This window comes from Sinocyclocheilus anshuiensis, unplaced genomic scaffold (genome assembly GCF_001515605.1).
Source record: "Sinocyclocheilus anshuiensis isolate Anshui unplaced genomic scaffold, SAMN03320099.WGS_v1.1 scaffold979, whole genome shotgun sequence".
Classification (NCBI taxonomy): domain Eukaryota; kingdom Metazoa; phylum Chordata; class Actinopteri; order Cypriniformes; family Cyprinidae; genus Sinocyclocheilus; species Sinocyclocheilus anshuiensis.
This window is the reverse complement of record NW_015544223.1, coordinates 562,854-579,653: the sequence shown is the minus strand read 5'-3', so window position 1 is coordinate 579,653 and position 16,800 is coordinate 562,854. Positions and strand designations below refer to the sequence as shown.

The following is a 16,800-nucleotide window of genomic DNA, read 5'->3' as shown; positions in this document are numbered from 1 at the left end:
GGTGAGCGGGACCTGAAAAAGCAGGAATGGCACTTGAAAATGGTAAAAATCCTGTTGATTTGCTATAATACATAGTTTATTCATGACTTTCAGTGATTATTAAAGGCTGTGACTTCCTCAAAGTCTGATGATTTGTCCATAGAGGGACTATTTTTGTTGGTGGAAGAAAAAAATACAAATAACTGTTCAAATTTGGTCTTAAAAGCAAGTTATTCAATATTTATTAAGCTGTACAACTGTTGATTTCCCATTCTTTTCTGCAGTTATCACTCACACATGAACACGTTGCTTCAACTTTTGCTCAGTTTTTTGTTCATTTTTGGATATTTATGTATCAACATTTATCAATGTTAGGTCAAACATTTAAACCAACCCAGCTGGGTCAAAACAACAAGGCATGTTTTTTTTAATTTTCTTCATTCCCATGACAAAAATTCCACTTTTCTGCCTCTTCCTTCCAACCACCTGTCACAGAGACCACTTTTCACCATCCAGTTGCCCATAGATAAAAGTGGCCACATTTTTATGTTTATGTAACACATTTTTATGTTGGCATTAACAAACATAAATTCTTTACAAAACACAAAAAGTTACTGGAAAGTAGTTCTTTCTTATTCTATGTTTATTTCTCCAGTGCAATCATCGTAATTCACTTATACCCCAGTGCAGCTCATGTCCCTCGCAGACCACTGTTCCTGAGCAAGATATGCATGCATTGCATCTACAGAGACATTTAACCACAAGTATATTTTATTTAACCAGCACTACACCTTAAACCTACCCTCCTTCTCAATGTAAAATGAATTAATGTACAGCCTAAAATATGCAAAAAGAGAAGAAATGTTACCTACATGCAAATTACATTTTATCCAGATTCAATGCAACAAAGAATACACAAAAATACTTCCTCTCTGTCTTAACCCTCTCTCACATACAAGCAGCAAATAGAAAGTGAAAGATAAATAAACTGTTCCCCTAAAGGTTTGGCATTATGCAGAGATGAAGATATATTGTTTGTTTGTGGAGTTGCATCCTCTGCTCAGTGTGTGTTTACTCTTTTTTTTTGGCTCACAGGAGTCAGACACCAGCTTGGAGGGGAGATAACACAAGCTTTTAAGTCAGAATCAACAGTAGACAATGGGGTCACGTACAGTGTAGAAACCTTTTGATTTTGGGTTTAGATTCACCCTGAAGAATTCTGCTATCTTCTACTTTCAAGTTAAAGATCAAGAGCACATGAAATTAGTATTTTTGGATTTTATGACGGTAATTTGATGGTAATTTGCATGGTGCGATTTGTAGGGGGGGATTTCCCCCCTCTGGTCTATGCATCCCTGCTTCAGCTCCCCCCGGGTGATGCTGCTAAATCAACAGGCCATATAAAACAGCAAAAATAAAAGTATTTTTAAAACATTGCCAAGTAAAACGCTGCAACGACAATGAAAACAACAAAATCAGAAATGGACTTTTGCTGTCAGCGCTCCCGCTTTGTGTAAAGGCACCTTTAATCCAAGAGGGCTTTTTACAATAACAGGAGCATGACGGTATGAGATTAATACTATGTTTCTCCTCAAAACTCTCTGTCTCTCTGTCAAAATCATCTGTCTACGAGTCATCAATCCCGTAAAAAGGCGAGGCAGACAGTGGTTGAACTTTTTTCTCATCAGATTGCACAATTAATGGAAATTAATAGAAATTATGTTTCTATCAAAATAACATACATAAACGTGAGAATAGCAATAAAGTCATTCAATAAAGGAGCCCTTTGTTAAAAAATAAATGGGAGCAAACGTGACTGAATATGTACAGTTATATGTCTCGTTATTTTATTCAAAATATAAATAACCGATTACCGATTAAGAATTAAGATATCTAATCTATTTATTCAAAGTTTCTCAAGATCAAATAATAATTCATAATTATTCTATAATTCTGACTGTAACAGCTGGAGCGTATGTAAGGCTGGATGAGCCTTTGCGTTCCTCTGGCCACAGATTGGACATTAATGGGGACTTGGGGCAAAAATGCTATCAAATTGGACAAAAATGCCCCTGCACAATTCAACTAAATCTATTACGGTTGTCGCAAATTAAATTAAAAGTATCGATTGCGACATTAAATTTAGATCTGCATCGTGCATTTAGACGTTGCATCACATTTCTTTGTGAGTGTTTTTACAGTGTTGCGCATTTGAACCAATCACACACGATTCCGTAGACTTTATGAATGCAATGACCAATCAGAAGCATTCAGATGAGTCATCGCTGAAACTTGCGTTTATTTCAGGGTGGCGTGCTCGCTGACTGACTGAATTCTGCACTCCAGCGAATTTTCTCATCATAAACAACAAAGTGCAGATGTGCATACGATGTAAGTAAGAGATTCATCCTCATACAGTGTATATACAGCTTCAGTGTTTAACGGGGGAGTTTTTGAGAATTCTTAAACTCGCACTAGAATGAAGTCAATGATAATATTCTTTGATAATGTAGCCTAAATGTTCTTTGCTCGCTTTCGCTATAATTTATTCGTTGTTTGAATAAACGTGGAAATTAAATCATTACAATTAACAGGCCTAACTTACAATGTTTTATTAAATTGTGATCACGTTAAATACAAATTCGGTCATATTAAAAAAAATATTTTATGACATGACACACATTATCTGGTACTTGCGTAAAAAGAAGGGTTTATGATGTGCAGTGTTAACAGATTAGGCTACACTAACATTATACTTAGGCTACAGCCATATCAGCTACCTGGAGTTGGGTCACCCTCCGCCTATGGAGAAAAAAAAGTTTTCAAAAGCATCCCCTCCTCTGTTTTCTTCACAAATTGCACACTGGTAATTTGTATCGACTAGTAGACTCCATGCATTAGATCTGTAGCCACTATTGGTATCCAGTAGAAATGTCATAAATACTGTTACTTCAATACCAAGCTAACATTAACATACTGTACCATTTGAAAATACACCCTAATTTAAATATATATTATATGAGAAAATGATATATAGCTTATTGTGAATGATTCATCTGTGCTTTTTTTTTTTTTTTTTTAACATTGTTATAAATGGATCTTCCGGTGAAAACGACAGACTTCTCTAGAGTCATGTGAGCAGGAATTCTCCAATTATTTTGTCTGGTTAATCCCCACCCCTACAAGTCCCGTCCTACATTTTTTTCTTTTTTGATAAACCTATACACTTGGATGTATGTCACCACAGGAAGAAAAAAGCCTGTTGCTAAATCTATTTAATGGTAAGTTTAATTACAGCAAAATTACAGCCCCACAGTATCAAAGGTCCACCACTACACTTCACAATGGGCATGTTGCATAGCTATTTATTTTTTTTGCCTACGCAAAACCTACACAAGTCTAGATTACTGCAATTCTTTATATTGCGGTATATCTAAAATCTCAAATTGCGCATCTTCAGCTTGTCCAAAATGCTGCAGCCAGACTTCTTTTAAAGTGTCGTAAACATTATCACATCACTCCAATTCTTAGATCTCTACACTGGTTGCTGGTTTGTCAGAGAATAGACTTTAAAATTCTCCTCTTTGTATATAAATCCCTACATAACCAAGCTCCTGTCTATCTATCTGACCTTCTTTACTTCTATACTCCGTCTAGAAGCCTACAATCCTGTGACCAGGCCTTGTTGGTGGTCCCTCACGTTAGGCTTAAGCGTAGAGGGGAGCGTGCATTTGCAGTGGCAGGGCCACGACTCTGGAATACCCTACCTTTAGAGATTAGAATGGCCCCTTCTTTGTCTGTTTTTAAGTCCTTGCTAAAAACTTATTTGTTTTCCTTAGTGTATTGACTACTGTGATATGGTAATTTTGAAACGTGCGGTTTTAAATTTTTGTCTGGTTTGTTCTCTGTGTATGTGGTAAAATTGTTGCTCTTCTGGAAAGCACTTTGGTCAGCCTGGTGGCTATTGTATATGTGCTCTACAAATAAAATGAACTTGAACAAGCTTCACCTCTTTAAGTGCACATGCAAAAGCCAACATTAGCTCTCTGAATAATAAAGCGTGTCTTTTCATTTCCTGGTGTTTTATCATTGACTAATGTCCACTTCAGACACTTGGAGAACTTGAGAAACAGCAACATTTAAAGGTCTGACAGGCTGAACATCAGCCGCTCAGGCCAGATTCACTGGTTTTTACTGGCTTAGGTGTATACAGAAGGTAAAAGAAATTGTGCAGGCTGGACAATTGACAATTACCAATGTTATCAACTGAAATACAGAAATGGAAGCCTCCATCTGTCTCACAGTGCACTAGATGTTGTTCACTATTATCCACAGTAACTCCCACAAACAATGCATGTAAAAAGTAATTTTCCCAGTCACCCTGACAACATAGTAATAAATTGTTACTGGCACGTTGCCAGATGTAAGTGCACTTCCAGAGAAAAAATGTGAAAGTGACCGTATACAGACTCCACTGACAAAATTGAGGTGAATAAATGCCAGCTCTGCTTTCCCAGCACCTCCTGTAAGAGGACTGAAAATCTGGCAGGCACTCAAGCGTTCTGCTAACTGCTTCGACCCAAACCAGAGTCTTGCTTAATGGTGAATAAAACCAAAATCCCAAGCAGCTGTCATGAACGACTGTGTGCCAAAGGCTACAGGTGGTCCTACTGAACGCCAAGTCAAGAGTATGCATTTTACACTGAGCTAATATGTGAGAGTAAAATAAACTTAATAAAAATGCACTGAATTTTCATTTCGTGCCGACTTTAAAGGCAGCAGCTTATCAGCACAATCTGCAACACCTGCTCTTCCTCTCACTTGATTGGTTTGCTCTCTACTTATTGCCCTTCTGTCTTGTGCCAGATTGCTGTTTGCCTTTGTGCTTGCACCTTTTCACCCTATTCCCCTGTTGATTCTTGACAATCAGTATTCTAGTTCTTGTCGGTTTTCTGGTTTCTGCCAATTCCTTTTACTTTGCCGACTCAACTGGGCTTCAAGTCAGCTCCTTTCTGATTCAGTCCACCTGGTCCTCCATCCCTACCAGCTACCAAACACTGTCCACTACTGACCACGATATAGCCTGTCCTCACCTGGGTTTGGTTGCCTTGTCTGCCAGCTATACTGGTCCCTGACCTTTACCTGCCCTGACTCTGCTTCCACCTACTCAGATCATCATTTGTGTGCCTCCGATCTCTGCTCTGCCTGACCACAATCCTACCTTGACCCTGTCTGGTTATGTCTGCATCTGCCTGCTGAACTCTCCTGGAATGTTTTCACTTCTCCTTTTGGATTTTCTTCCTGAGTTAACTTGTTGGTGTCAATAAAGCCCTTATCAAACGAAGTCAGGTCCAGTCATTTATTTGTCCTTACATGCACATAGAAATGCTTGTGTCACATAATCAAAGACAGTGCAGCACAATCACAAACAGCACAAGCATATAGGATATGTAAACAAAGCAATCTAGGTAACACTTTATTTTGCTAGTCCACTTTAGACATTCTACTAGACATTCTGTATCGATCAACAGTGCCTTCATTTTTCACTCACCCTGACAGACATTTGCATTAAAAAAAAATCCACACAAACATGTTGTTTTGTTATCCATTATGTCTATTTTATGCATTTTTACACAACGCTTTAGCCCTAAAAATAATAATAATATAGATATCACACATTTTCACACATGAACACATGGAATATGTGCTGATATAGAGCCATATCATGCTCCTGCTCATGTAATGCTGTTCATTTAGTTTCTGGCTCATTTGAGACGAGTCTGAAATTCAAATTTACTCATGGCTAAAATCTGCGCCAAAGGCATCAACAGCAGTGTTTACTCGAGAACTGCTGGGACAAGATCAGTCTGATTCACAAACAAATAATAATAAGTCCATTTTAGGAATTGGTCATATATCATTATTGTTTATTTTGTAGCTTGCAGTGCAGTAAAAAGTATGCTATAAAATGTAATGATGTAAAAGCTCCCCAACATGAAAAGAGTATAAATACTAGAAAAATATGGAGTAAAAGTCGTGTCCACCTCTGAATCAATGCAATTAATAGCTAACAAACAAATGCTTACTTGCAGAATGAAACACAAATGAGAATGCACCTGTATGTATTATCAGTATCTCCCCTGCTGAGACTGCCTGCCTTTGGGCAAACACCTGAGATGCAAAGCATCTGTATGTGTGGTGTGGAACCTTTAAAGGAAAGCACAGTATTCTGAAGACAGCCTGAACTAGGCCTGACTTTTTGTAGACTGCTAAATTCTTAATAAACATTTTACACACATTATGCATGGCTTGAATGTTCTTTGTCAGAGTGCAATCACATGTAGCTATGTAAACTTGATTTCACACATTGTTGCATTTGTAAATTTGTCAGAACACAATAAAAAAAAAAGTGTGCTCCACATTCTCAGCCTTGCCACAAGGGGTGCTATTACAATTATTAGTACAACTGTTTTCTTCTATTATCAGCTTATTCAGTCTAGTCAATTACTGTAATGTCAGAGCAGTTTCTTGCTTAGTAATTTAAAGTTAAATAGGGGTGTGTGATATGGCCAAAATTTGATAAAGGCAGCTTATGTACGTGCACTTCAGGTGGGCATTAGAAAGTGGGAGTACCGCATCATTTTTTCACCCCGGTTTAAGCACTATTTTACGTCCCGCACTTTTTTTTCTTATTCAGGCATTGCGACTATATTTACATACCATGTTTTACACAAACTAATGCAAACTCTCTATTAATAGGCACTTTCTATTATTGATGTGATATATATCGTCACACTGCTCAGCCAGTTATAGCTAGCAACCTGAATAACAACAAATATGGTGTAAACGTACAGACATTTGAAGGTAACTCTATCGCCCCCTATGGGACCACTGCATTTGTGGCTGTGTATACAGACTTCCATCCACAAATTAACACCTGTTCACACCAAGGACTAATTCTAATACAATAGGGATGTCCACACCACAACTATAATAATAATGTCACAGTGTAACAATATCGGTTGATTCACTTTCAGATTTTTTTTTTTTCCAGTTGTTGAGCTATAAAAACATTTGACAGTCAATCAGAATCAATCCTATTTTAAGGAGCATTTAAAGCACCAGATGACATAACTGCAGTGCATGCTTATAATAAACAGAACGTTATCTTGTGTTGTTTTGGACACTAATATATAGTTATCCTTCTTAGTGGGCCTTTAGACTTGGAACACATTTTTGTACTGAATTTGCTAAAACAAACAGAACAAAACAATAAATCAAGAAATTTTAATTGCATGATTATGATATGTTCTATGAGTCACTGTTTTAAGGCCCGAAGAATTGGGCTATAAAGCTTTGGAAATCAGATCTAATCTAAGCTGCCTGCATCAATGTTTCTTTGTGCCTGTGCCCTTCATGACTATGAATGAGGCGTATATGTGCTGATGAAGAGGGGAAAAAAGGAAAAGAGCAGGAGAAGAAAAACAGGAACTCCCTAAGGCCTTTCATAGGTTACACAAACAGAAGCAGTACCTGAGAGTCCCTTTTGAACCTGGCATCAAACAGACACATGTACATGGAAGCTCATGCCTCCAGATCTCAGACCATTGGCCATTAATGGCAGAGCTCATGTAGAGAGGAGGATCAGTGTTGAGCAGCATTTAGCCCTGTTTAGCACTCCATTTGGGCTCAAATAAATCAAGGCTGTTGGAGAGAGGCCTCCATTATGAGTGCAGGGGCCCCGCAGTGAGCTGTCATTCACTGGCCAGCCACCTTCACCATTCAACTGCTAATTACAGGGAGCCACACAGCTCACAGTGAAACACACACGCATACAGAAGCCTTTTTAAAGCTCTCTTACTAGGAAAAATAGTTGTGGGAAACATAGACGTGCTCTCTAGACCTCAACACATCTCTCTTTTCCTCAAGAATTCTTGTTGATCCCGAATTTAGAAGTAAAGGGATTTATCCACACAAATAAATGATCAGAGGAATGAGACTGGGGTTAAGAAGGAATGAGCAAGTGAAATCTTATCTGCCCACAAGCATCCAGAGCATCAAACACATGGTAGATGACAACCCACAGACTGTTAATGTATAATGATGGAGATACATCTACGTTATGAGTGACATTAACATGATGTGTAACAAAAAACATGTCATTGGAAAAGCATGTCAACAACTCAACAGTGTATTCATCTCTGAATCCTGAAAGTTTTTAAAGCAACCGTGCAATGCTGATACACAAACGGAAAAGAGAATTTGGTAACAGACATTCAGTGCCTTGTTCTAATGCCAATCATAAACAAATCTAATTGCTAAGAATGTACACTATTGTTCAAAAGTTTGGGGTCAATACGATTTTGTATGTTTTTGATAGAAGTCGTATGCTCACCCAGGCTGCATTCTGATCAAAAATACAGCAAGAACGGTAATATCGAGAAATATTATAACTAGGGATGCACGATATTATAGGACCAATATCGGAAATGTTGCAGAATTGTAACAGGTTTTGATGCCCCCTATGGACAGATTTTGACACAACTTGCATATTTCTCAATTCTGCATCTGCAGAATGTCTTCTAGTATCAAGTAGGGATGCACGATATTATCGGACCAATATCGGAATCAGCCGATAATGGCTTTAAATGTAAATATCGGCATCGGCCCGACATGAAAAATTATGCCAATATGTCTTCCGATAAGAGGAATATATTAACTCACATGTGCTCAGGGTGTGCTAGCAATTAGATCACATCAACAATGCGATTTAGATCACGTCAGCATTGTGGCTCATTCTTGAAGCAAAGTTTTGAAATGCATGCTCAGTAAGGAGTTTTAATTCCGTAGGGGGTGTTGTTGGCCTACTTCTAATAAAATAAAAGCAAAATACACAAATATTATTTAGACTGTGTTTCTGATTAAATAAAGCAGTAATTGATGCCATATAATCATTAGTATGTTTTGATTTAAAGGTGAGAAGCTATAGCTTGCATGAACAAAAAATAAAATCACAAACATGACACTTAAATTAAATAATTTTATATATACTGATTTATTCATTAATGTGTAATATGTTATATTTTTAAACAAATTATGAGCTCTAAAAGATTTTCAGAATTTGTACAACTCTTTTGCTTTAGACCATTTACAAATGTTAAATCATAAAATAAAATGTTAAGGTTACCACTGCATCTTTCTGAAAAAAAAATGCAGTGATTAATATGTTTATTTATAGTTATTTTCAAATCTTCAATGCACTGCGATTATAAAATAACTTTATTATTGTTTATTTAATTCGAACAAATAAGTTCTTTTTAAAAACTAACCAAAATTAAAATCGGCATCGGCCAAAATGAGTTGAAAATTATCGGCATATCGGCAAAAATCCAATATCGTGCATCCCTAATTATAACAATTTAAAATAAGTGTTTTCTATTTGAATATATTTTCAAATGTAATTTATTTATGTGATGGTAAAGCTGAATTTTCAGCAGTCATCACTCCAGTCTTCAGTGTAAAAAATATTTTTGTGGTGCTTTCTGTACATCTCACCTACGACCTGCAGACAGATGGTCTGGTTGAGAGGTTCAAACACTGAAGTGAATGATATGGTGGGTGGAGGCCAAGGACGGGCACAAGTGTAACCTCACGCTATATGCTACATGGCATCAGGCAGGTGTCCAGCAGCACCCCACTCCTCATCATTCATTCGTCAAATATGTACAGTACGGGACATGAGAGAGAGCATCAAATAGGTGATGTCACTGGCACAGGAACAACTGGCTGAGCTTCAGCAGCAAGTCAACCACCAGTTGGCAAAAGAGCTAATTAAACTTTTTGGATGAACTATCCCTTTAATCTCTAGTGTGTCTTCATTTAATTGTGCTTACTTGGCGGTAGGTTCCCTCCATCAGTGTGTCCAGGTTTTGAAGTGGTCCTGGGGTTTTGTCTTTAAAGCGGGTCAGTAGACGGCGCTGGATGGCCCTGAACTGAACTGCTCTCTCCGACAGCAAATCCTGATACTTCTGCGCATTCACACGGAGCTACAAATATTCCCACAAAATGAGAAAACATTACTCAGAGGGTTATGTTTTAATGTCATACAGTATTTATTAGGGATGTTACTTTATGCTTCCATATGCACAGAAAGCCAAGAATCTTTTTTAAGAATGTGTGACCGTGTGAGAAGCTTCGCACCTCAAAGTGGTGGTCCACTTTCTCAAAGAACTCAGGCAGTGGAATTGGTCCAGTGAAGCTGTTCCGAAAGTCTTTGACTCCAAGGGAGGCAAAGTGCCGGTCGAAACGCTGCACCAGCTCCTTGACTACCAGCCAAATATCCTCAAAGCTCTCGCTCTGGATCCTGTAACGCTCTGCAGAGAGTCAACACACACTCACATAAAGAGAGAGACAGAGTAGTGCTATCAGCCTTCCGTCTCCCGCACCTGTAATTAGCTCATGACAACCTGAAACAGATCACAGGGCTTCCTCGCATGATGGATGCGAGCGTTAGTGAAGCGTGTTTGAGAGCAAGATGTCGATCAACACTGGCACCACAACAAAACTTTCATTACAGGATTTGACTGACCTCTTTGTTGTGGAAATACACAACCATGGTGGCTCTTTCACCTAATAATATACCTGATTCTTAAATTCCCAGCACCAGTTTACAAATATCGACAGTTTTACCGCAAGTTCATACACTGGCGCATTGGCATTCTTAAGAGACTTTGAAGAACTTTCAGATAACTACAACAACTGTCAATCAAGTATAGAGGATGGGTTTTCTTTCTGAGATTACTCTACATGTTGTTTTTCCTTCTTTGTCTCCAAACAGAGAGTTTTTCTTTGCTGCTGTCACCATGTGCTTGTCTTTATGAAGCAGATTTCAAAACATTTTCTTTAAGTCATTCAAGTCAGTTCAGTTCAAGTTACTGTCATAAAATGAACATTTCATAAAATCTATTTTTGAGTGACAAGGATATTCCACTTGAAAATGTAGGGCAGGATTTGATGTTAACCATGAGAAACAGAGTGAATGGAGAAAAGTGGTCTTTATATGACAGCTGATTGGAGGGGAGTGGTTGGGCTTGGTGATGTCAGTCAAAAAGAAAAGCCACTTTGGAGGCGCAGGACATTAATACAATTCGATGAAAGATTTTTTTTCTTTTCTTTTCTTTGGAATAACATTAAAATTAGGGCTGGGCAAGTTAACGCGTTATTGTCGTGTTAATGCATTAATTGATTAACGCAGACAATTATTTTATCACGCGTTAATGCAGTTTTTTATTATTATGAAAGTCCGATGCTCACTGGCTCTGAATACACATACAGACAAACCATGGGTCACAGGAGGGGTGGGGTGTTGATCAGTAGGCTACTGGCTTGGGATGGGTGCCATCACGCGTCTCAACCAATGAGAGCATATGGGGTGGGCCTAAGACTGCAGCAGCGCTCACATGAAGCGCTCACGACTTCATAAGTGGGAAACAGGAAGTTTCCGATAGCACGTGAAGACAGCAGAGAATAAGCGCTCTCGCTCAACACAGTGGAGTGCATCGTTTTGTTAACTTTGTGGTTTATTATTTTGAGTCGATGGGGACGCGGTAACACACAGCCCCTTTCACAATATATTGCTTTACAGGTCTATCACTTTTGCCGCTCAGAAATGCTCACGCAATCATTCTGCGTGTATCAGAAGCGCTCACACTCACTGATCTATATATAACTGAACCGCGCTCTGGCCCACTTCTTCCAACCGAGCGTGGCACGGAGTGATCACACTAGTCAAACGAACCGGGCTTTGGGGGTCAGACGCACTTGGGCACAGTTAAGATTGCCTAGTGTGAGTACACCCTTATTCTCCCGCATCCCGCACACGAATCTCTACCCACCCGCACCAGCACTCGCCCATCAAGTGTTGTCCCGCGCTGTACTCTGCTGCGTTGGGTCCCGGCCCGCGATAGTGCAGGTCTCTACTCGGAAGGTGCCTGTTATAATGTTATGATGGAGGCTCTGGACTCTAAGCATAACTTGTGAACAAACTATAAAATATTTTCTATAAAAGCGTTAATGCCCTGGCAGTGGTAAATAGCTTGTTTTATATTTAATTTGATTACATTAATGTTATAAACTGAGATTTACAAGAAATATTTTAACTGCTACTATGTAAATGGAATACTGCTGTAAAAACCAGCTGTTTGCAGCTGTTTGCTGTTTGCAAACCAAATGTTATTGCACTTTTGTTCATATAGCAGTACTTTTAAATGGAAAAAGTGCATAATACACTACTTTTGAATTCATTATTTGTTCATAACAATGTAATTAATTGCGATTAATCGCAGAAAATCAGGCAATTAATCGTGATTAAAAAATGTAATTGTTGCCCAGCACTAATTAAAATATAACTAGAAAGGTGATTTATATAACTAGATCAAATATAACTAGAAAAGTGTTTAGAAATAAAGTCAGAATATTTTATCTAAAATCTGAAGTACTCATTTTCTAAAGCAATTTTAAAGAGTGGCACTTAACTGACTAATAATAATAATAATAATTCAAATACTCCAAGATTACTAAAAAACTAATACAAAAGACACACAAAAAAAGACCAAAACACACACCAAGACATACACCAAGTTTTGTCTCAATAGAGCATTTAAAAGATAAAATCTCACTTCCTGTTTGACACTGTCAAAGTAGATTATTTTTTATTGAATATATGAGAACATCAGGTTTTGCATAAAATAATCCAAGAAGATCAAATTTGGTGAAGATTAAATGAGCACTGTAGGAGGAGTCTGAAAATGTATCTTTTTCAGAAACCTTAAAATTGCAGAGCATCATTGACATAGGTTAGGCATGTGTGTGCTGGTGTGTGAGAACTCACGGGACGTTTTGGAGGCAAGGACAATGACCCTGGAGCCTGTGATGAGTTGGAAGCCCAAAGCACTGCTGTCATTATTTTCTGACTTCTCAGAGAAATCTGAAACCCAGAAACATAGTGTTGTCAGAAGCACCAGTAAAATGGAGCCACACCAGCTTTTCTGCAGTAGCAGTAGTACAGAGTACCATTTCACAGACAGATGCTTTCAAACGCTCCTATACGTACAGTATCTGTGTGCACGCTCCGTGAAGAGTGTCAAGGGTTTCTATTTTGTATTTGCTGTTGAGCACATGTAACAATGACAAACAGAGGCATTTAAGTTAGCCAATCCGCTCAATAATAGTTTTTGTTCAGTGAGATCGGAGTTGTGCATACTTGCAAATTATTTCATTATAACCAAAAAAGTATAAATAAGAGATTCACTGTGCAGTGTAGAAAGCTTTTTTGAATATAGCAGGAGTTAGTCAGGAAGCTTGTGTTGAACTGAAGTGATTGATAGCTTATTATTATTATTACATATTAGTTAAATAAAAAAAATTATATTAAAAACTATTAAAATAAAACACAATAGTTTTTGCTATGGTACCGAAAATGGTACAAAATAAATTTTTAATCCAACTATATTTTTTAAATGTATAAATATCTTAAATTCTGTTTCGAAGATGAACGAAGGTCTTACGGGTTTTGAACAACACGAGGGTGAGTAATTAATGACAGAATTTTCATTTTTGGGTGAACTAACCCTTTAAGTGTCCAAATGCCCTTTGGGGTTGCTGAATGATCTTCATAATACTACAATGCTAGTGGTAGTACATATCCATAAAAGACAACTGTTTTTAGTGTCCTTTCCCCCAAGAACACAGGCGCATGTTGCCACCTCTGTCTTTGTCTCTGTCTGTCTGTCCCTTCTGATGGCTTCTGATTCTCATGCAGAGTGGCTGAACGGATGTCAGACAGAGATAGTCTCTTATCAGCACGCAGGACGCCGGAGCACAGCGGATTGTTCCTTATCTGACCAAAGCTCAGGCCTCACATTATCTAAGAAAAAATGCTTTTCCAAGCCTTGTCTACAGCACTCACCCAGATAACAGAACACTGACTCCACTGCTCACCAATAACATGAAAATTTGGGAATTACACTAATGTAATTATACTGTATAATTATACTACATATAATAATGTAATTATACTTATACTATTTATGTTTTTTGGTGTTAACCAAATTTCTGTTAATTTATGTTCCTATAAATATATATTTTCTAGGGCTGTCAATTGATTCAAATTTTCAATCTAATTAATTACACTTTGTGGCAATTACTTAATAAAGTTAACTGCACATCAAATTTGGCTGAGAAATCCTCTAAAAGGTCATCTAAAGACATGAGAAAAGCATGAAATAGATATTACAAAAAGTAGATTTAGAAAGATTTTTTTTTTTTTTTGGGTGAACTATCCCTTTAATTAGTTTTTTATTAATATGGATTTTTTTTTTTTTTTTTCAGAATTTTTATTAATATGAGAATATGGAATTATTTTTGAATAAAATTATACTCTAAATAAGAAACTAAAACTGCCAGTATGTGGCGGTAAATGTCTTAATGTATAAGTCATTGAGTCAGTCATTCACTCATTCGATTCGTTCAAACTGCTGATTCATTTATGAATTAAGTAAATGGCGCTCTTTATGAATGGGCCATTGAATCATTGGTTCACCCGTTCGTTCAAAACACGAATCACCACTGTGTGATGCTCGGAGACACACAACAGTTCCACTTTGGAACAGTACAGTAGGTAATATTTGCATTGGCAAAATTGAGCAAAAACAAGTTTTTGGAGTTCTTATTTCATTAAATAAAGTTCTTATTTAATGAAATGCTATATAAAATCTATATCACATTTACACTCATGCTATTTGGGACTAAAACAGCACTCGTTGCTTTTGTGATATTGCTTAACTATATCATATTATATAAATATGAGACAAAAACTCAAACAGGGGCATTTTTGCCCCAATCTCTTGAATTTTAGAGGCATATAACTGCATTCTTTCGGCTACTTCATGCAGTGAGTTGTTGCCCTGCATCATGTTTGTCATGAATCCAATGTATAGGTGTGTTCGACTTGAAGCAGCACTGCGCAGATTGATCGGTATATGACATCAAAGTACCACAAGAGCCATTAATGCCTTAAATCGACAGACCTAATATTTTCCTTACATTTTTTTCAGAAAAAAAATTACATGTCCTTTTTTAATGAAAATGAAGACAAGTTGGCGCTTATCCTAACTTCTAAAATCTTCTTAAGTTTTGTCTTTAGAATAATCTTAAGAAAAAAGATTAGAACTTTCTTTAGAAATGCTTTTGGAAATACAAGGAAGTTAGGAAAAAGCAGTAAAAAAATAATATTATTCTTAAGAATGTTTTGCTAATCTGGCCCCTAAACTGTAATAACTAAAATTCGGAAACAGTTGTGCAAGTATTCAATGGGCAAATGCTCTTTAAATGCAATTAGTAATTTACTGTATAAATTTATTATTATGTATTATACAGTGGAGATTAAAATTAGAGAACAATCTATAAATACTTGATTTTTTCTGAAATATTGTTAATCTTCATCGCTCAAAATTTGAAGAAATATTAGCTGTGGGTATACCACTGTTATGCTAACATGTTTTACAAAATAACCAAGGCATTTCAATAAAAACTTTTTTTTTTGTGGAAAACACAGTGATCAAAATTAGAGAACAGTAACCACTGTAGCACGAAAGAAGACTACAACTTAGCCATAACTTTGTTGCCAAGGATTTTCCAGTGATTTTTAACTGGATTTAGATCAGGAGTCTGGGCCGGCCATTAGCTTCAAGGAACTGATTTACCCGTTTTGCAGTGTGACGGGGACATTGTCTTGCATGAAAATTGCAGGCTGATTGGGAGATGCTTGCAGGGAAGGAACTGCATGTTGCTGAAGGAGGTTCTGATAAACATTTGCATTCACCTGCCATGTAGCTGTAAAAGAGGCAGAAAACATCCCCCAAAGCATAACACTTCCTCCTCCACCATTTACTGACTTCTTCCCATCAGACCCAAATAAATTAAATTCACTAAAGTGAACTTTGGGCAAGTCCTCCTCTCTCTACACAACATGCTTCTTAGCAAATGTGAGTCTAGCCTTTTGATTCTTTTTGCTGATGAGAGGCTTGGTCACTGCAGAGTGCGCTTTCAGTCCGACTTCCCTTAAACATGCCAAGACAGATCCTTACCCTGTTCAGCACTGAACTGGCGAGCAATTCCAGCTGCAGTGTTGAACCCATTCCCTACTGAAAGTCTCCACATGATCCTGTCTTCTCGTGCAATTGTCTTACGTGGACGACCAGCCTTTTTGGGAGACTTGAATGAATTAGTGTTATTGTAAAGCTGCAATATTGCAGAAATCACAGATTTGGAATGGCCAACTACTCTTACAGTGACTGAAAGGATCATCTCTTTGGCCTTCATCTGGACCACCTCCTGTTGCAGGGTTTCAGTCACCTTAGAGAAGCCCACCATCTTGCAATCACAGTGAAAATTAGAGGAATGCTGCCAGTTAAATAGGGTTTGTCGTATAATGAAGGAAATTAGCAACAGGTGCCAGATTAACACCAATAACGTGGAGGTATCTGTAACTGTTCTCTAATTTTGATCTGAGTTCTTTTTCAAATATCCCATTTAAGTTTTTTATACTGTGCTTCGGAATACAATTAATTTGTGAAATATGCTTAAAAAAACTGCCCTTCTACTCATGTTTGCATAAGTTCAAATAGGACTAAGCAGTGACCTGGAAATTTTAGGTTTCTCTCTAATTTTGATCTCTCTCTCTCTCTCTCTCTCTATATATATATACAGTGGGTACGGAAAGTATTCAGACCCACTTAAATTTTTCACTCTTTGTTATATTTC

The 16,800-nt window shown here is 37.4% G+C and overlaps 1 protein-coding gene across 1 annotated transcript in view; it reads right to left on the bottom strand.

The window, feature by feature from the left end:
• LOC107697278 (protein PTHB1-like) overlaps window positions 1-16,800 on the bottom strand; it is a 160,258-nt gene that overhangs the window by 101,076 nt on the left and 42,382 nt on the right. Inside the window, exons 17-19 of the mRNA XM_016497998.1 lie at window positions 12,869-12,964; window positions 10,180-10,352; window positions 9,873-10,025 (exon numbers count right to left, since the gene is read on the bottom strand). Coding sequence (XP_016353484.1) covers window positions 9,873-10,025; window positions 10,180-10,352; window positions 12,869-12,964 — 422 coding nt within the window. The remainder of the gene's footprint in view (window positions 1-9,872; window positions 10,026-10,179; window positions 10,353-12,868; window positions 12,965-16,800) is intronic.